This window comes from Maylandia zebra, linkage group LG7, assembly GCF_041146795.1.
Source record: "Maylandia zebra isolate NMK-2024a linkage group LG7, Mzebra_GT3a, whole genome shotgun sequence".
Lineage (NCBI taxonomy): Eukaryota > Metazoa > Chordata > Actinopteri > Cichliformes > Cichlidae > Maylandia > Maylandia zebra.
Window position 1 is genome coordinate 61,253,108 of NC_135173.1, and position 20,299 is coordinate 61,273,406.

At 40.4% G+C, this 20,299-nt stretch overlaps 1 protein-coding gene across 1 annotated transcript in view; it reads left to right on the forward strand.

Moving 5' to 3' along the window:
- The window catches only part of pkn3 (protein kinase N3), a 33,309-nt gene extending 13,037 nt beyond the window's left edge, over window positions 1-20,272 (forward strand). The window contains exons 9-22 of the mRNA XM_014414209.2: window positions 2,408-2,551; window positions 2,739-2,814; window positions 6,611-6,761; window positions 8,350-8,440; window positions 8,969-9,030; window positions 9,442-9,511; window positions 9,787-9,878; window positions 12,579-12,755; window positions 12,837-12,899; window positions 12,996-13,072; window positions 13,327-13,469; window positions 15,863-15,970; window positions 16,188-16,268; window positions 19,562-20,272. Of these exons, the coding sequence (XP_014269695.1) occupies window positions 2,408-2,551; window positions 2,739-2,814; window positions 6,611-6,761; window positions 8,350-8,440; window positions 8,969-9,030; window positions 9,442-9,511; window positions 9,787-9,878; window positions 12,579-12,755; window positions 12,837-12,899; window positions 12,996-13,072; window positions 13,327-13,469; window positions 15,863-15,970; window positions 16,188-16,268; window positions 19,562-19,762 (1,536 nt within the window). The 3' untranslated portion in view covers window positions 19,763-20,272. The remainder of the gene's footprint in view (window positions 1-2,407; window positions 2,552-2,738; window positions 2,815-6,610; window positions 6,762-8,349; window positions 8,441-8,968; window positions 9,031-9,441; window positions 9,512-9,786; window positions 9,879-12,578; window positions 12,756-12,836; window positions 12,900-12,995; window positions 13,073-13,326; window positions 13,470-15,862; window positions 15,971-16,187; window positions 16,269-19,561) is intronic.
- The last annotated feature ends 27 nt before the right edge of the window (window positions 20,273-20,299 follow it).

The window sequence follows — 20,299 nt, forward strand, 5'->3', positions numbered from 1 at the left end:
GATGTTGTCCAACAGGGATGACAGCTTAGCCACCTTTCTCCTGTCACTCACCACCTCCACTGGGTCCAGAGGGCATCCTAGAACAGAGCTGGGCCTCCGGATCAGCCTGTTTAGTCTCTTCCTTTCCCCAGCAGAGATGCTGCCACTCCAGCAGACCACACCGTAAAAGATGGCTGAGGCCACCACAGTCATAGAAGGTCTTCAGGAGTGGGCCCTTCACTCCAAAAGACCTGAGTCTCCACAGCAGGTACAGCCTGCTCTGCCCTTTCCTGTTAGTGCCTCTGTGCTGTCGTTCAATTTAGTGTTGTCCAGCCACTGGTACGATTTCGGGATGTCAGCCACTTCCTGTATCTTCCGGTAGTATATACCATGCAGGGGCCTGCCCTTCCATGATGGTTCTTCCTCTTGCTCCTCTTTCTTGCATTTCTGCTGCCTGAGTAGTCAGTCGTGGCCATCTTTTTGCTGATGAACTTGTGGATGTTCGTTGTCTCATCCTGGGCTGTGGTGCTGACACTCACCAGTCCCCGGGCTCCTTCCTTTCGATTAGCATACAGTCTCAGGGTGCTGGACTTGGGGGGGAAACCCTCCATGCATGGTCAGGAGCTTCCTTGTCTTGATGTTAGTGCCTTCCGTCTCTTCCTTTGGGCAGCTTATTGTCTCAGCAGGGGTACCTGATCACGGGCAGGGCGTAGGTGTTGGTAGCATGGATCTTATTCTTACTGTTCACCTGACTTCTCAGCACTTGCCTGACCCTCTGTGTTTTTGTTGCAGCTTTTCTAGCAGCCTCTTCATGGTTCGCATTTGCTTGTGGTATTACCAGGTACTTGTAGTTGTTCTCAATGTTGGCAATGTTGCCTTCTGATAGTTTGATCCCTTCAGTTCTGACTACCTTCCAGTTCTTTGTCACCATCCGACTACACTTCTCCAATCTGAACGACATGTCCTTGCTGGAGATGCTGGAGATGCTGAAGGTGTGGATCAGTGAATCGATGTCTCATTTACTCTTGGCATACAGCTTGATGTCATCCATTTAGGGTAGGTGGCTGACAATTGCTCCATTCTGTAGTTGGTACCCGTATGTAATCTTGTCAATGATCTCACTGAGGGGGCTCAGGCTTGTGCAAAACACCACTGGGGACAGAACATCTTCTTGGTAGATCCCCACACTTGATGGCGACCTGTTTTATGGGCTTCAAGTTGGCCTCTAGTGTCATACGCAACATTCCCATTGAGTTCCTGATGAAGGCTCTTGGGGTCCTGTTGATCTTGTACTGTTCAAGGCATTCAAGGTGTGGGTCATTGAGTCATAGGCCTTCTTGTAATAAATCCAGGCAGTGCACAGGTTGGTCATTCTAGTCTTTCAGTCTCAGGCGACTACTCTGTCCTCCCTTAGCTGGTCTTTTGCCCCTCTGGTATTCTTGCCAATTCCTTTCTGTGCCCCACTCGAGTATTGCGCCATGTGCCCGTTCAGCTTAGCTGTTTTGATGCCTGACAGCAGCTTCCATGTGGTACTGAGGTAGGTTATTGGCTGGTATTTGGATGGGACTGGACCCTTCTGAGGGTCCTTGGGGATCAGGACTGTCCCGCCTTCAGTAAGCCATTCTGGGTGTCTCTCATCGACTAGCAGCTGTTTCATTTGTACTGCCAGATGCTCATGCAGTGCAGTGAGCTTCTTCAGCCCTACTGGCTGAAGAAGCTCACTGCACTGCATGACATGGTTCAGGGGCTGGTGCTGTCCAGCTCTTCATACTGGAGACCCTTTCCTCGAATTTCTGCCACTGTGGTGGCCACTGGACCATGTTCAGTGAGGTTGCTGCGGTCTGCTCTTAGATCCACTAGCCACTGAGCATTGCCTGTAGGACTATGTAGCTGTGTATTCTGGAATTACCTACAAAATGTTAGGCAGAAGGGTTTTGTGTTGTGGCTGACTGGTGTAGATGACTAATAGGAAAAACCTCATAATAAAAAAATAATTTTTAAATGTAGGTATGTATAATAAATAATCACTTGACCATAGTTGTTTGAGTGAAGTTGTTTTTTTATTGTTCTATTTCATCTTGAACTCATGAAGTTCACCAATTTTCTTTCTAACTGTCGCGTCCTAAAGTAAAATATCTTATTACCTTACATTTTAACATTTCTAAATGTTAGTTGATTACCAAATCTGTCTGTCTGTTTCTCTCAAAATTCGGGGTTTTTAAGTTTAATAAATTGTAAATGGTAAAGACTAAGAATGACAGTGAGTGAAACCTGTTTGTAGCTATTTTGAAAACAGAACATCCCTCACACCAAATGTAATAATTCAGAAACAAGAATTAATGCAAATTAAATATGAAATGAGGAAAATATCTGAATTGTAATCCATGTGTGTGCACATACGTGTGCATGTTTCTGTGTGTTGGTCTAGTCCAGGGAGCTGGAAATTGCTGTGTACTGGAGAGACTGGCGAGCATTAAGTGGAGTGAAGTTCTTGCGGCTTGAAGACTTCCTTGATAACCAGCGACATGGCATGTGCCTCCAGCTGGAGCCGCAGGGCGTTCTCTTTATTGAGGTTCTCCTGTTCATATCTAGTCTTCAAACTGTTTATTTACCTCTGTGGCATGCATAGACCGTACATAAAAGATGGACATGGCCACAAGCTTAGGTTATGTCATTTCAGAGGGGTATCCCATGGTTAAACACATGTACAGTATAGATTCTGTAACTGTATCCTGATCGCTTTCTCTGTTCATTTCCAGGTGACATTTATAAATCCTGTCATTGAGCGTCCCTTCAAGCTCCAGAGGCAGAAGCGAATTTTCCCTAAAGAAAAAGGTGGCACCAATTATTAATATTTTTTCCATTTTTTATTTTTTTTTTAGATTTGTTGATAAATGTCGATTTATCCTTGACCATTTCAGTTGTTATCAGGCAGTTCTTGAATGGAAAATCTGATCATTTTCTGTTTATTGCATTTGATGCTAAACCTTTATCTCACCCTTTTCATACTGATAGTAATTACATAAATAATGCAAAATGAAACTTCATTATGTCCACAGTAAGGATACTTATTTTGTGACTGCTCGTTTCTCTCAGCACTGTTTTAAATCTAGAACCTCTGAAACAATTCTTGGATGCTTTCACAATCTTTCTTACTTAGAATTGCTATAGTCTACTTCATCTCCTCTTTAGCTTTGACAGATAGACATAAAATGTTGCTCCTGGTGTGTCTGTGCAAAGTGTCACTACGATAAGAGCAGCTGGCAGGTGTCCAATGATGGACAGGTCAAGTGGCTTTTATAGCATGCCCTACTGGGTACAGTAGGGCATGCTATATATACAATGGCATATCAGCTGAGCATTATGTGTGCTTTGATATCAGCTGATCTGTAGGTTTTGTAGCCAAGCTGTTTTATGTGCACACAACAAATCAGAAACCCTCTGGTACCAATTGTTTTTTAAATATTACTAAGCAAATGTTTAGAGAATATGGTTACATGTACTGTATTTCAAGAAAAAAAGACTATTTGAGAAGGAACACTTTTTCTTTTTTTTTTCTCAGAGTATTGCATCTCACATAAACTTCTGACATTTTGATCTGGTCAGTTAAATGGCAGCGGTGGGTGTTAATCACTTTCATCTGGTTTGGTGGTAATGAAATTAATAACAGGTTCACTAGAGGGGCAACAGAAGACAACCCCAAAATCAGGAATGGCTTTACAGATGGAGACCCGCTGACATTTTTCCCTCTTCATTTTTTCTGCATGTTTTTTGAGTAATTTTGCTTTTGGCTAGGCTCAGTGTCACTACTGGTGTCATGAGGTGATACCTGGACCCCTGCATGGGTTGCACACGTGGTCCAACTCCTTCAGTATGTCACATCAATACATGTCATTACCAGAAGGTTTGCTGGTAACAGAACAGTCTTAAGAACATAGAGGTGAGTCCTGGATACAGGCAGTTACTCTAGGAAAGCTGGACAGGGCTGTAGAAGGCTAACCCATCAGCAGGACCAGTATCTGTGTAAGGAAGAACAAGATGAGCACTACCAGAGATACAAAATGCCCTCCAGCTGGCTGCTGGTGTCAGTGTCTCTGACCGAACAATTAGAAACACCGGGCCTTATAAGGTCATGAGGGAGGGCTGACATCCTCACGTGGGGCATGTGGACTCTGTCTGCCACACTGGAGCCATTTACTATACAGGGTGGGCCATTTATATGGATGCACCGTAATAACATGGGAATGGTTGGTGATGTTAAAGTCCTGTTTGTGGAACATTAGTATATGTGAGGGGGCAAACTCCTCAAGATGGGTGGTGACCATGGTGGCCATTTAGAAGTCGGCCATCTTGGATACAACTTTTGTTTTTTCAATAGGAAGAGGGCCATGTGACACATCAAACTTATTGGTAATGTCACAAGAAAAACAATGGTGTGCTTGGTTTCAACATAACTTTATTCCTTCATGAGTTATTTACAAGTTTCTGACCACTTATAAAATGTGTTCAATGTGCTGCCCATTGTGTTGGATTGTCAATGCAACCCTCTTCTCCCACTCTTCACACACTGATAGCAACACCGCAGGAGAAATGTCAGCACAGGCATCCAGTATCCGTAGTTTCAGGTGCTGCACATCTTGTATCTTCACACCATAGACAATTGCCTTCAGATGACCCCAAAGATAAAAGTCTAAGGGGGTCAGATCGGGAGACATGGGGGCCATTCAACTGGCCCACGACGACCAATCCACTTTCCAGGAAACTGTTCATCTAGGAATGCTTGGACCTGGCACCCATAATGTGGTGGTGCATCATCTTGCTGGAAAAACTCAGGGAACGTGCCAGCTTCAGTGCATAAAGAGGGAAACACATCATCATGTAGCAATTTCAAATATCCAGTGGCCTTGAGGTTACCATTGATGAAGAATGGACCCACTATCGTTGTACCATATATACCACACCAAACCATCACTTTTGTTGGTCCAACAGTCTTGTAGGGATCCATCCAATGTGGGTTAGCGTCAGACCAATAGCGGTGGTTTTGTTTGTTAACTTCACCATTCACATAAAAGTTTGCCTCATCACTGAACAAAATCTTCTGCATGAACTGAGGGTCCTGTTCCAATTTTTGTTTTGCCCATTCTGCAAATTCTGTGCGCCGATCTGGGTCATCCTCGTTGAGATGCTGCAGTAGCTGGAGTTTGTAAGGGTGCCATTTGTGAGTAGCTAATATCCACCGAAGGGATGTTTGACTAATGCCACTCTCCAGTGACATGCGGCGAGTGCTACGCTGTGGGCTCTTGCTGAATGAAGCTAGGACAGCCTCTGATGTTTCTTCATTAGTGACGGTTTTCTTGCGTCCACATTTTGGCAAATCCAACACTGAACCAGTTTCACGAAACTTAGCAAGCAGTTTGCTAACTGTAGCATGGGAGATGGGTGGTCTCGTAGGGTGTCTTGCATTGAAATCTGCTGCAATGACCCGGTTACTGCGTTCACCAGATATCAACACAATTTCGATCCGTTCCTCACGTGTTAACCTCTTCGACATGTCAATGGCTGCGAACAAAGAGAAACTTGTAAATAACTCACGAAAGAATAAAGTTACGTTGAAACCAAGCACACCATTGTTTTTCTTGTGACATTACCAATAAGTTTGATGTGTCACATGGCCCTCTTCCTATGGGGGGGGGGAAAAAAACAAAAGTTGTATCCAAGATGGCCGACTTCTAAATGGCCACCATGGTCACCACCCATCTTGAGAAGTTTGCCCCCTCACATATACTAATGTGCCACAAACAGGACTTTAATATCACCAACCATTCCCATGTTATTACAGTGTATCCATATAAATGGCCCACCCTGTAGATTACCAGAACTGGTGCTTTGGGGTTTTTACAGATTCCCATGTAGGTTCCCATGTGGCAGATGTTAAAAGGATTTGGAGAAGCCATGGAGAACATTATGCTGCCTGTAACATTGGTCAACACGACTGGTTTAATGGTAGGTCAGTAATGGTCTGTAGAGGCATATCCATGGAGGGATGCATAGAACTCTACAGGCTAGGCAAGGACACCGTGATTACCTTTAGGTATCAGGTTGAAACTCTTGGACTCATTGTCACTGGTATAGTGGGTCCTGGGTTCCTCCTGGTTCATGACAATGCCCAGCCTCATGTGGGGAGAATATGCTGGAAGTTCGTGGAAAATTAAGGAATTTATTCCTTTGACTGTCCCCACACTTGCATGACTTAAATCAAACATAATACCTCTGAGCATGTGGAGGCTATACAAACTGCTGAGTGCCATTCTGAGTTACTGCAATAAAATTTCAGTCTGCAGCATCGTTGTTTTTTTTGTTTTGTTTTTTCACTTTAATTTTTGGGGTGTTTTTAAATTCAGCCCTCTGTACTTTCATTGCCATCAAACAATGTGGTAACCTTTCATTCATAATACATTATTTATTCCACATCAGTGGAGATATCCACATGGCTTCTTTTCCCATTGAGATCTGAGGTGTTTTCAAAGTTTTTTGAGCACTGCATTTTCTCTTTACATAGTATTTGCTGCATGTAAAACCTTTTCAGTCATGTAGCTCAGATTTAATTTTCTCCCATCATTCCTGCTCACAGGGAAGCACTTCCTGCGTGCCGCCCAAATGAACATGAACTTTGCTGCTTGGGGCCGTTTGATGATGAGCATCCTGCCTCCTTGCAACTCACTGGAGCCCATGAGCCCTCCATTAGCAGCGCCCAGTACTACATCAGCTCTTTCACCAGCACAGTAAGGCTCTGTGTTGTGACCCAGAAATATCTCTTTGTGACATCTATGAAAGAGTGAAATAATAAGTTGTTTGCTTTAGGCTGTTTTTCTGCTCATATTATCAGACTGGACAGATTAACTTGACTGGAAGGCTGAATCTAATGTTATCACTGGACTGTATTTGGAGTGGTTGTGTAATGTTATTGAAGGTTATAAAAATGTGTGATTCTATATTTTCTTGCTCTCCAAAAAAACCCTGTGCAGACATACAAGAAAAATTAGTGGAGGGAAAAATACACAGCAACAAAAACTTACACTACAGAAAGAATACATACATGATTGTTGGTAGTTTGTTTTTGCAAGGGTCATTTGACCAATTGAATGAGAAAATGCTCATAGATGTTATAAAGAGAATTTAATTAAGATTTCATTAAAAAAAAATGAATATAGTGCCAAATCACAACAACAGTTGCCCCCAATAAGGACCTTACAATAATAGAGAGGAAACCCCATTAATCAGATTTAAATTTAAAATTCCATGCCCCCTTCTAGCCCGCTAATGTGTTTCTCTCTCTTCGTTGTTGAAAAAATGTAAAATTAAGTCTCCATCTCCTAATAAATAAGTGTTTCTAAAGCCTTAGGTAGTACGAGATTTGCTCCATTAGTCAGATTTCCCAAAGTCTATCCAACCACATGTGATAAGTTGGAGTGTCGGCCTTCAGCCGTCTAATTGTAATGCATGTAATTGCTGCCACCAATAATCTTCTTTAGCCAAATTTTGGTGAGCGCACAGAAAACGTTCTTCCAATATCTAACTCTGCACATGGCCAGAATATATGTATGCAAGTCCCAGTATGTGTACCACATTTTCTCCAGCATGTATTAGTGGCGTGGGCCGTTCCATTTGAATTCTCTCCAAGAGTTTGAGCTTGTTACCCTGTGTGCTCCGTTGCAGATTTCCTTTTTACTTGTAATGTAGTATTTGCAGTTATAAATTTCTCACCCCCATTTTCTCTAACTTTTTCCCACTCCTCGTGTCACATTAAGACATTTCTTAATTTTAAATAGCAGAAGAAGTCTATTGCTGATGTTAAGCTCATCTTTTATCTGTTTAAAAGATTTGATGCTATCCTTATGAGGTTGGTATACCTTAATCAGGATTTATTCAGCTCATGAATGGAATTGTTTTGGGCAATCCAAAAGAATCATGTTGCATTTTACTCATACATTTAGATATAATTCAAATATATTTATATACTTAAAGCACTCTGCCTCACATCATGTATGCCTTTGACTGTGGGAGGAAGCCCTCACAGACACATGGGGAGCATGCAGGCTCCACACAGACGGAGATGGGTCTACTTTAGATTAAGTACCGCTTGTAATATAGACCTGTTTTCGGGTTTGATCTGATTTCTGTTGTATTAATATGAGACAAATTTAATATTTTTTTTATATTTAATATTTTTCTTTTTTCTAATGGCTCGCCCTTTTTGTTTATTGAAGTTTGTATCATTTTTAATGATTTATTTGTCAGTTTCTTAATTCAAGACAATAACTGCAGAATGGTACAGTGTAATAAACTATATTTTGTTCTGGTTTATTTAAGAGAACCTGAAGTAATGAGTCTGAATTTTGCTGAAGAACCACCAGGCAGATCTCCACATTCCATAAGAAAGAACAGTAAAAACTCCCCACTGGTAAGCTTCCCGTCTGCGTGACAAATGAATACAAACACTAGATGCATTTGTAACGTGTTTAACAAAATAACTAAACTAATCATCTATGGTCTGAGGAGGCAACTGATTAGTCCAGTTTGTTACCAGGAATATTCAAAAAGTTATGGATGATTTGAATGAAAATGGTTACAGTACTGGTGCATGGTTCAATTCAGATGTGACAACCTTTTGGAGTTAATCCAGTTCTGGATCCAGGAATTTATGGAAAAAATATTTAGTATTGTGAGAGATGAGAAAAACTGAACTTTGGCGTCATATCTTTACAAATAGATATCAAATTGAAGTAATAAAAACTGAAACGTATTATCATAATGTTTTCTAGAAAGTATCCTAAAGTAATCAGGGTTGGGATCAGTCTCTTTTGAATTCATGGATGGTGTGGAGGGAATTTACAGCTTTGGCTCGCATACTGCTCTTGTTTTTCTGTAAGGATTCACTTTCTGTCAGTTCATCTATTTTCTGTTTTGCTAAAAAAAAAAAAAAAAACAGTCTTCCAATGAGAACAAGAGTCCAAAGCCAAAGAGACAACCGTCTGTTCTTCCACCTACACTGTAAGTCATACTGATTTATTTTTTTTCTTAATGTTTGTGAATTTGTTAGGTTTGATTAGACAGTTTTTGGGTACTCCAGATCACCAACCCAAGATTTTATTTCCTTCTGTGAAATAGGATAAGTAAAAATAAACCACACTTAACTTCCTGTGGTTCCAGTTCTAAAGTAATATACATCTAAAGGTTCTGTGTCGATATGTGTAGATATTCTGTGTAGATGAAATATTTGAAGATGTTCGTTTGGGATCCAAACGGAAGGTTCACGTCTCAGTAACATAAATGTTTGAAGTTTGCTTCTCTAGTTTCTGGTAACAAAGACACTGATTTTTATTTATTCTTTTTTTTTTTCTCTGAAATCAATGAAGGAATCTTTCAGGACATAAACATGTGCACTTTTGTATCCTCATGCAGGAAGGATAAAGGGCTTCAAATAGAAGACTTCAAGTGTATTTCAGTCCTAGGGAGAGGTCACTTTGGAAAGGTATACATTAAACTTACTTTCCTATATTTGTAAGGCAACAGTGGGACTGCAACATTTCATTAAACATGGAATACAATTTATATGCAACTATTGCAATGTAGTGATTGCAAATCTGAATTCAAATCTCAGTGACCTTGACCTCAAAGCTAAGGTCAGAGATCAAGTTTTTCTGAAAATCCTGTAAATCAAGAAGGAAGACACCTAGGATTTTCTAATTTATACCATGTGTGCATCTACTAAGCCACATTACTTCTGTTTCTTTTATTTGATGCAAGGTGCTGCTAGCAGAGTATAAGAGGTCAGGTAAAATGTATGCCATCAAAGCCCTGAAGAAAGGTGATATTGTGACACGTGATGAAGTTGACAGGTATGTAATCTCATCTCGTCTTCTCCAAAATGCTTTGACTCTAGTGGATGGTGTCTTGGACATGTTCCCAGTGCTTGATGAAATTAAACCTTTTCTTTTCCACACCTAGTCTCCCTATATGCATGTCTACGTTCTTTATGTCCTTAGCTATTCCATTTTTTCTTTGCTAACCTTGTCCTTTGAAAACTGGTTGGGGATGAAGGAAGGGAGACGGGAAAAAAGACATGCTGTGTAAAAGAGCCAGAGATAATAATAATTACTAATGATTAAATGCAGAGAGGTGTATAAACACATAGTAAGTGAAGAGGAAACGCTCAGTGCATCATGGGAATCCCCCAGCAGTCTACGCCTATTGCAACATAACTAAGTGAGGATTGAGGGTCATCTGATCCAGCCCTAACTATATGCTTTATCAAAAAGGAAAGTTAGAAGCGTGATCTTAACAGTAGAGATAGTGTCTGTCTCCTGAATCTAAACTGGGAGCTGGGTCCATAGAAGAGGGGCCTGAAAGCTGAAGGCTCTGCCTCCTGCTCTACTTTTTAATATATTAGGAGGATTTAACAGGGAGCCAGTATGGATGAAATACGCTCTCTTTCCAGTCCGTGTCAGTACTCTTGCTGCAGCATTTTGGATCAACTGAAGTCTCCCATCTCTTTCAGATTGCATCTAATCGACCTGTATGCATCTTCCTCCACTCTACATCGTCCTCTGTTCCTCCCTCTTTAAAAGTTAAAAAAAAAAAAAAAAAAAAAAATCAGTTAAGGGCTGTTCATGAATAAAACTAGTGCCTGTGTAACCCAGGTTATATTTTGTAGTTACAGTGTACAGATGCCTTCACAAGACAGTCAAAGTTATTGTTTTGAAAAGAAGCCAGCTAAAGGCTGATTCAGTGATTGTGATTGTGCCCATTACAAACTTGGCTGGGCAGAATATAGGGTTTAGCTTTCTCATCTAAATTACATGAGTGAGTGAGTGATGGATGCCAGTTGTGGCAGGGAATGAAAGAGAAAATAATAAAGTGAGTTTTAGACTATCGGTGCAGTGAAATTCTGTTAAAAGTTATCCTTCAGAGCGCAGTTTCAGGGTTTAAAGTTACTTTACTTTAGAGTTTGAGTAAATCTCTGCAATGGTTAAATGCAGGTGTAGGAATCTTGGGAATGCATTAATGTAAATGAATGCACACACAAAGAGAGCCAAACAAACATGCTTGTGTATGTGTGTCCCTCCTCCTGCACAGAATGGAGCAGTCTCTCTAGAGAACAACTTTTAGGTAAAAGGCAAAATGTGAGAACTGCTCAACCACACAGCATCAGACTTTGCATGCACCCACCATTTGCAGATTAGGTGAACAGCTGTTGAGCTAGATGAAGAACAGACAAAAAGATTTATCAAATAGAATACAAATTATAATTTTAATGACTGTTCCTGCATGCTGGAACGTTATCCCTTTCTCCCAGTTTGTTTTTTTCAGTGTCTCTTTGCTCGCCTCTCTTACCCTCACCCCCAGGTAGTCACAGCCGACCCTGGTTCTGTTGTAAAAGAGTAAAAGGAGATGTAAAAGTAATTAATGCTTTACAGAATGGAAAAGCTCCTTGACTGAATGGATAAGGACCTGAATTTTATAAGATAATTTAGGACTGACTAAAAGTGCCTCTCTCAAATATGTATCTCCACTCAGCAATGACAGGCTCCCTCCCAAGGTCATTGTATACAGCAAATATGTCATTGATCCTTAAAAAGGATAAAACCCCCTGACAAGTGTGGCTCTTATCGCACAATTAGCTTAATCGAGGTTGACAGCAAAACCTTCATCAAAATCCTGGTAAAAAGGCCTTTGTAGTTGGTGAGGGCTTGGAGGTCTCCACACCTGGTGGGGGTTGTTATCAATGAGGAAGCCGTCTGTCCTCCTCCTGTAGGCCTCCTTGGCCTGTTGGATACCTTCCTCAGGTTGGCTGTGGGAGCGCTGTACATGGAACTGTCCCTCAGCCTGAAGGCTGAGTTACGAGTTCTGATCCGTGCCGGTACTTTACCCATCATCCAAGGTTTTCGGTTATGAAAAACAGATGGGTTTTAGTCATTATCACATTCGCCACACAACACTTAATACAGAAAAGGACAGAGTGAGTGCAGGTTTCCAGGTCCCGCTGTTCGAAGATGGAACAGGCTGTTAGATCAAAACAGTCCTGTAGCTGGAGGCGAGTGTCATCTGGCCATGTTTTAATGACCCAAGTGCTTGGAGGACTGAGGTGGATGTAGGTAGGGATAAGGAGCAAAGAGAGCAGGTCAGATTGTACTAGGCGGGGGAGGGGTGTTGCTCTGTAGGCCCATTTAATGTTACTGTACACATGGTCTAGTGTCCCGTCCCGGCTGTAGTAAATCTCTGATTGCAGCTCCTCCCATTTTGTTTATGAGGAATCTCACGTTTGGTGAGGAAGATGGATGGAGGTGGGGGTTGTGTTGTTGTTTTTGTAGCTCAATAGCCAGCCGACACAAAAAGGTGCACAGTATTTGAGAGCGCTTCGCATCTGCATATTTCTGTCCCCATCTTTAATTACCATATATCAGTATGACGATGATTACTCTGACCTGTGACATCTAAAGATTGAACTGCAAGGGTCTGAATAGAGTTAAGACTGTTGGAAGGAGATGATGGGTATTAATATGTCACTTCTACCACTGTATCTGTGTGGTCATGTTCAGCCTCATGTGTGAAAAGAGGATCTTTGAAGTGATCAACTCCTCTCGTCATCCATTCTTGGTGAACCTGTACGGCTGTTTCCAGACTGCAGACCACGTGTGCTTTGTGATGGCCTACTCGCCCGGAGGAGACCTCATGACGCACATTCACAACAGCATCTTCAATGAGAGTCAGGCTCGGTGAGCTCATGTTTTTTCTGTAAAACCTGCCGCTACAATCCAGGATAGTGCTGTTATTTCTACCACTTCTCTGATTTTTAGGTTTTTCTCCTCGTGTGTGCTTTTGGGTCTAGAGTTTCTCCACAAAAACAAAATAGTTTACAGGTGAGTCCTTTCAAGGCAATTTATTACTATGTCCTCGTAACTATGAGCTGCATGTCAGGAGCATGAGGCATCATTTTTTCTGTTTGTGTCATTCAGAGACCTGAAGCTGGACAATCTGTTGATGGACGCAGATGGCTTTGTAAGGATAGCAGATTTTGGCTTGTGCAAAGAAGGTAAATAGATCTCAATTTTATTTTTTTGTTGAAAAATCAAACTGTGTGGTCTCTGTATCTTCAGTGCAGAAAGTCAAAGCTTTAGATTTTGTGTTTTGCCAGATTTCAGAACTCTATAGTGTTTGTGTCAAAGGCTATGAATGTACATGGATAGTTTGTAATTAATCACTCACACTTATATGCATGAACAGTACCAACTAAACAAGTATGTAATCAATCCCTGTCGTCACTCTGTGACACTTTACTGTGCATAGAAATGGGCCACGGGGATCGCACATCAACCTTTTGTGGCACACCAGAGTTCCTGGCTCCAGAGGTGCTGACAGACAGCAATTACACCCGCAGTGTGGACTGGTGGGGGCTGGGGGTCCTCGTCTATGAGATGCTGGTGGGGGAGGTCAGTGTAAACCATAGACCGTATATAAAGATGCACCGTGTCATAAGGTTGCAGGAAGAAAAAGGTTTGAATTTTTTGGGGCAATGTCCACCTTCACCTTCAGTGTCTGGTGTAGACCTTCCTACACATTTCCATTCATTATTGATCACTGCATTACTTTAAAGTAATCTTTACTCATTCCTCCATACAGAAGAGCTTAAACACTGATGTTACCTCACATTTCCTCACATGAAATGCTTTGTTAGTTCAATTAGCTTTTCCTGTTAGACTTTGCTGCCAAATTGCTAAATTCAATGCTCTATTAATGTTGAAAAATCATCCCAGCTCAGACAAACCAAAATTCCTATATTAAAACCATGTTTCAGAGATAGGATAAAGTCATGTTTAGACTTTATCCTAAAGCCAAAGTCTAAATATGACTTTGGCTTTAGGTCTGGAGGTAAACCAGGTCATCTACTAATTGGAAGGTTGGTGGGATGATCCCAGCTGGGAACATGAGTGTGTGTTGATAGAAAGCATTTTGGCGAAGAGAAAGTTCTTATATAAATGGATGAATGAGGACATTAAAGTAGGGAAAAAGGTGCTATATAAGAACCAGTCTATTTAGACCAAACATGAATTATTATTGTAGGGTCTTGATCTTACAATATAAAGCGCCTTGAGGCAACTCTTGTGATTTGGTGCTAAGTAAAAGAAAAAAAAATCTGAAAAGAAGTGAATGCTGGACTGTTTATGGACAACTAACAACCATTTGTATATACAAATGTTTATATAATTACAGTTAGGTCTGTACTTTGTTGGACAAGGGTACTATTGATAGTCTTGCCTCTCTACACCACCATATTGGATATTCGCATGAAAAAAAAAAATCAACGTGAATTCAAAGTGTTACGAAGGCTTAACCAAATCCCAACAATCAGGTGACCCCCCAATGAGCAGCCACTTTGGTGACAGTGGGAAGGAAAAAGTCCCTTTAACAGAAAGAAACCCTCTGCAGAACCAGGCTTAGGGAGGGCCAGCAATGTGCTGCAACTGGTTGGGTTAAGGGGAGGAAGACAGGACAAAAGACATGCCATGGAGAAGAGTCAGAGATAAATAATACCCAACTATTAGATGCAGTGTGGTGTATAAATACACGGTAAGTGAAAAGGGATGAAAAAAGGAGCATTACTAAGGGTGGATTCAGGGTCACCTGATCCAGCCCTAACTGTAACCTTTGTCAAAAAGGAAAGTCTTAAGCCTAATCTTAAAAGTAGAGAGGTTGTCTGTCACCTGAACGCTGAAGGCTCTACCTCCCATACTACTTTTAAGTATCCTAGGAACTACAAGTAAGCCAGCAGTCTGAGGTCGAAGTGCCCTGTTGGGGTCATTAAGATAAGATGGGGCCTGATTATACAAGACCTTGTATGTGAGGGGAAGGATTTTGAATTAGATTCTTAATTTAACAGGAAGCCAATGAAGAGAAGCCAATGTAGCAGAAATATGCTCTCTTTCTAGTCCCTGTCAGTACTCTTGCTGCAGCATTTTGGATTAACTGAAGGACCTCCTGATGATAGTGAATTACAGTAGTCCAGCCTACAAATAATAAATGCATGAACTGGTTTTTCAGTGTCAGTCTGAGACAGGATATTTCTAATTTTAGAGATTTTGTGCAAATGGAATAAAGCAGTCCTACATATTTGTTTAATATGTGCATTGAAGGACATGTCCTGGTCAAAAAACGACTCCAAGATTTCTCACAGTGTTACTATCAAAGAACCCCATGGAACTCCATAAATAACCTCAGTGTGGAAAGAGGACTCTCCATTTACATGAACAAACTGGAATCTATTAGATATGATGCAAACCACTGCAGCGCAGTATCTGTAATACAGCATGCTCTAATCGCTCTAATAGGATATTATGGTCAACAGTATCGAACGCTGCACTGAGGTCTAGCAGGACAAGCACAGAGATGAGTCCACTGTCAGAGGCCATAAGAAGATCATTTGTAACCTTCACTAAAGCTCTTTCTGTGCTGTGATGGGCTCTGAAACTCTTCAAAAAAACCTTTCCTTTGCAGATGATAAGTTAGCTGTTTACCACCACTCCTTCAGGAATTTTTGAGATAAAAGGAAAGACACTCAGGTCAAGTGATGGCTCTTTAAGTAATGGTTTTACTACTGCCAGTCCGAATGCCTAATCAGCATTCACACGAATGAATAGTTAAGGTTAAAGGAATGCTTGGCTCAGAGGAGTCAAGAGGCGTACCCAGTGAAGATGTAAAAACACTTCTGTGTGAGTAGAGTTCAGGTAGCTGTTTGGCACAAGGCATTGGAGCATATGCCTGAATTATATCCTTAAATAATGTCAAGAACAATATGAAGTTACTACAGCTCTGTTCTTTCTTTCAGTCTCCTTTCCCCGGCGACGATGAGGAAGAAGTGTTTGATAGCATTGTCAATGATGATGTGCGCTACCCCCGCCTCCTTTCTCCTAACTCTGCATCCCTCATTCAGAAGGTTGGCTCCCAGACTAAGGAAACTGAATTCTCCAGATGAGGAACATTTTATGACCTCTTCAGTTTTATTCACACTTTTAATAATGAAGTAGTGCTCAAAATCTAAACTGTCTGTTGAGCTTATCAGCACATTTGAATTCTATTTATATGATCTGAATATTCTAAATGCTGTTGACCTAGGCTACTACATCACCTTCTTTCTCCCGCCTGTGTTTCAGCTGCTGCAGAAAAATCCTGAGTTGAGACTGGGAGCAGGAGAAGAAGATGCCTTGGAGATCAAAAGGCACAAATTTTATGAGGTCAGTGTCCAGTTATTGTAGCTGCTTCAACTGAAGTCACTGAAGTACCCGGTACGAGTATGAGATGAAATAGTGGAAGGGCAGGTGCTGAGTAAAAACATCTGAAAAGTAAGGAATCACAAAGAGCTGCACAAGTAAACGGAACAAAAAATATGAGAAAATTAAATACCGCAGTTCCAATACAAAATCAGGTTAAGACCGTAGTCTCAACAAAGACTTGTCAGGTTAAAGAAAAGGGTTTTAACTGCTTTTTAAGCAGAAGTCCAGAGTCAGCTAACCACATTAGTGGAAATTATTTCAAAGACTCTGTGTCCCCTAGTCTTTAAATTTCTATAAGGAACATCTAACAGATTCTGAGTCTGTGGCTGAAGACTGTGAGCAGCAGTGTGTTTAAGCAGCTGGGATAAATGGCCTACGGCCTGGCTGTTTACTGTTCTGTCGTATAAGAAACTGAAAAATAATCCTAGAATCTAGTGAGAGTCTGTATAAAGAATATAAAAGAGGAGAAATGTGAGTTTGTTTGGAGTCATGGAAGAGAGTATCTAGGCATTTTAGTAATCATGCAATCGCACAAATGAATGATTTTTGTCGAGTTCAGACAAGGTGACCGTACGTCACAATTTAGAAATGCTTCTTAAATGAAAGAAACAGAAATGTAAAATAGATTTTACATGTTCTCCAGAGATCACCTTTCTGGAATTTGCATTTGAACAGAAAGAAGCAAAAGCCTGACTGATTTTAGGACATACTTCAGGAGGAGCTATAACCACAGTGTCGCTCTTGTTGCCGTTTAGAACAAGGTAACAGATAGTGAGACGGTTCCTAATCTTGATTAAACAGTGGACTAGGGAGGACCTCCTATCCAGCTTTGAGCCTTAAAAGGCATATATAGCTGAATGCCATCATCAGAGACATGAACAAAATGTCGACTAAAAGACGACTCATTGTGGAAACCCCACAATGTTATGTTCAAGGATAGCTTCTTCGTCCTAACAGAGAAAGTCCTTGTAGATAAGTAGAAGGGAAACCAATCGAATGTAGAGCTAGAGATGCCAGCCAGAACCTTAAATTTATTAAGTAAAACTTTATGGTCAACAGTATCAAAGGTTGCACTGAGGTCAAATAGGAAGAGTGTAAAACAAGTCCCTGTATCAGAAGCCATCAAAAGATCATAACAGAGCTTCAAAAACGGAGTCCTACTTTTGAGTTTAAAAATCTGCCATTTGGAGGAAATGCTAAAAGATCTGAATTGATGTTCTTCAAGTGTTTCTTCATAATTTGGTAACAGCTACCAATGGATTAAGTTTCTTCAGTAAAGCAGTTATTTCAGGCTGTTTTGTATAGGAGGGAACACTGCCTTGCCTCAGTGAACTGAAAACAAAGATGTGCTAATGGTGGTGGACGTCTCAAATAGGATGTAAAGAAGGTAATCATTGAGTCATTAAGTGTAATTAGAGAAAAAGACATAAATGATTCAGGGCACTGAGAATCATCCTCATTAGAACAGGGTGGAGGAGAAACAGTGCTATTAACAGTATCAAATAATAACCTGGGATAATTGTTATTACAATTTTTCAGATTATTTAAATTTGATTTTTCAAAATATTCACAGTGCACAACCAAACCCACTGTCATCCACAATCATTATTAATTTAAATATTATTAGTTTCGACAGGAATGATGAAGAGCACAAGTTTGATTATTTAACCAGTGAGCAAGAAACAACAGTGTTGGCTTTGTAGAGAGTGACCTGAGCATTGTTGTGTGGTCTTGACCTTGTAATACAAAGCTCCTTGAAGCAATGCTTGTTGTGATTTGGTGCTATATATATAAATACAGTTGATTTGAATTGAGGCAAAGGAGTTCAACATTCAATTCAATTCAGTTTTATTTATATGACAAATCCCAGCAAAATTCACCGTAAGGTGCTTTATATTGTAAGGTAAAGACTCTGTTGGCATTTTCCTCTGGATTATTTCAATCACGTGATCCCCTTTGAGCAAGCGTTTGGTGACAGTGGGAAGGAAAAAGTCCCTTTTTAACAGGAAGAAACCTTGGCAGAACCAGGGTCAGGCAGGTATGGCCATCTACTGGAACCAGTTTCAGGTTGTGATTATCATGAGAAGTTGAGAAATTAGTCTGTGTCTGTGTGGGTTCTCTTTCATCCAGGTCAAGGTAGTTAAAAAAAAAAAAAAAAGGTGGATTCCAAATTAAAATACCATACAAGGGTTACGTTTGTGTACTTTTAATCGCAGCCATCTCAAAGTACATGTAACAGCTTGAGGAGATCATGTGACATAAAAATCCCTTTTTAAAAATATCAGCAGTTGTGCCTTGTTGGCCAGAAATCCTAGGTGCACGTAAAAATAAACACTCTATATGAGATAAACAAGGCAGAAAAAGTAAAGAAATTTGTTTGGTTGATTATTTCTTTTTTGTAACAATTCTTCTTCCATTGGAAAGTCTATTTATGTGTAAGGAAATGTATTTATATTTGTGAAGGTTCTCAGTCATCCAAGTCATGGTAATCTAAGGAACTTGGGAAGAAAAGCGACCGGACTTCTTTAACTTTTGTCTTTAAGAAGCTGAAAGAAGTCCGGTTGCTTTTCTTTCCAAGCTCCTTAGATCATTTGTGGCTTGAGCAGTAGAGTTCAGTACAGTATGTGGGTTGCACCCATGGAAAACCTACCAAATCTTCTCTGCCAATGCCAAACAGCTTATTCTGCTATTGACCCTTTGGTGTCGTTTGTTGGATTGGATGATTGAAGTCTGAAGAAACAGGAAATATTTGGCAATTTAACAATTTATTGATTTAGTTTGATTCTTTCATTTGATTTGATTTTTTTCACGAGTGCAACCCACACACAATTTAAAGGGATATAAACCGGCATTCCAACGGTTTAACATTTTTACAACAAAGAAATCATCGACCAAACATAAATGTCAGAATATTTTGGGCATTAATTGCCATCACTTTAGTGGAGATACAGAAGGGTCTGATGTTGTGTCCCAAAGTAATTGTCTGCCAAAAAGTGATTGGTGATGTTTCTGTATGGTTTATAAATGCCTAATATATTTGCTTATACTGGTAAATGGCCTGTAGACAACAAATTTTCCAAAGGAATTATATGTTAAATAGAGTATCTTTATGACGCCCGGTTATTATACCTACTATCTTCTACATTATACTCGATGCAGGCCTTTATAGAACTGTAATTTCCTGCAATTTCTGCTGCTGTCGTGGCCGCATCTTTCTTGAAAAAGACAATTTAACTCCTATTTTATCTTACCAGGAAATGGACTGGGATGCTCTTCTGGCCAAGAAGGTGAAGCCTCCCTTCCTGCCAGCCATTAGAGCTCCACAGGATGTCAGTAACTTTGATGAAGAATTCACTCGTCTCAAACCGGTCCTTACACTCCCGCGGACACCCTGCATCCTCACTGCTGAGCAACAGGAAATCTTTGCAGACTTTGATTTCTCTTTCATTAGCTGACCACGGCGATTCAAGCTCTGTCTTATTCAACACTGCTCTTCTGGCTCAACAGAAGAGCAGAAGATGGAAAAACTATAGATATCCTTCAGATATTTCTTCCCTGGCAAGATCTGCTTAGCTGGGTCTGATTTCATTGTGCAGGAGTTACTTTTAACACTTTGCCAAAATCATTTTTGTACTTTTTTGTCATTTTTCGTTAGGCTATTTACAGAATATTTACACTGCAATGTTTCTGAAGAGTAACACTGTCTAACCTGTAAATATGTGAAGTCTCACTGAAGGTAAAATGCACTGAATGTACTTTTCTATTGATTGTTTTGTTATTCTCTCTTTGTTAAATGCTTAAAATGGCCAAAATTCTCACTTCTGCTGATATTGACCTGTTAATGTCTAGAAATTTTAAATAACAAATGTGCCCATTTAGACAAAACCAGCCTATATGTAAAGTGTAAATTATGTGAAGGTAAACATGAATAAATGTATAAATGCTGGACTTTAACCAGAAAGCTCCTCATGAAACATTTATTGAGTTTTATA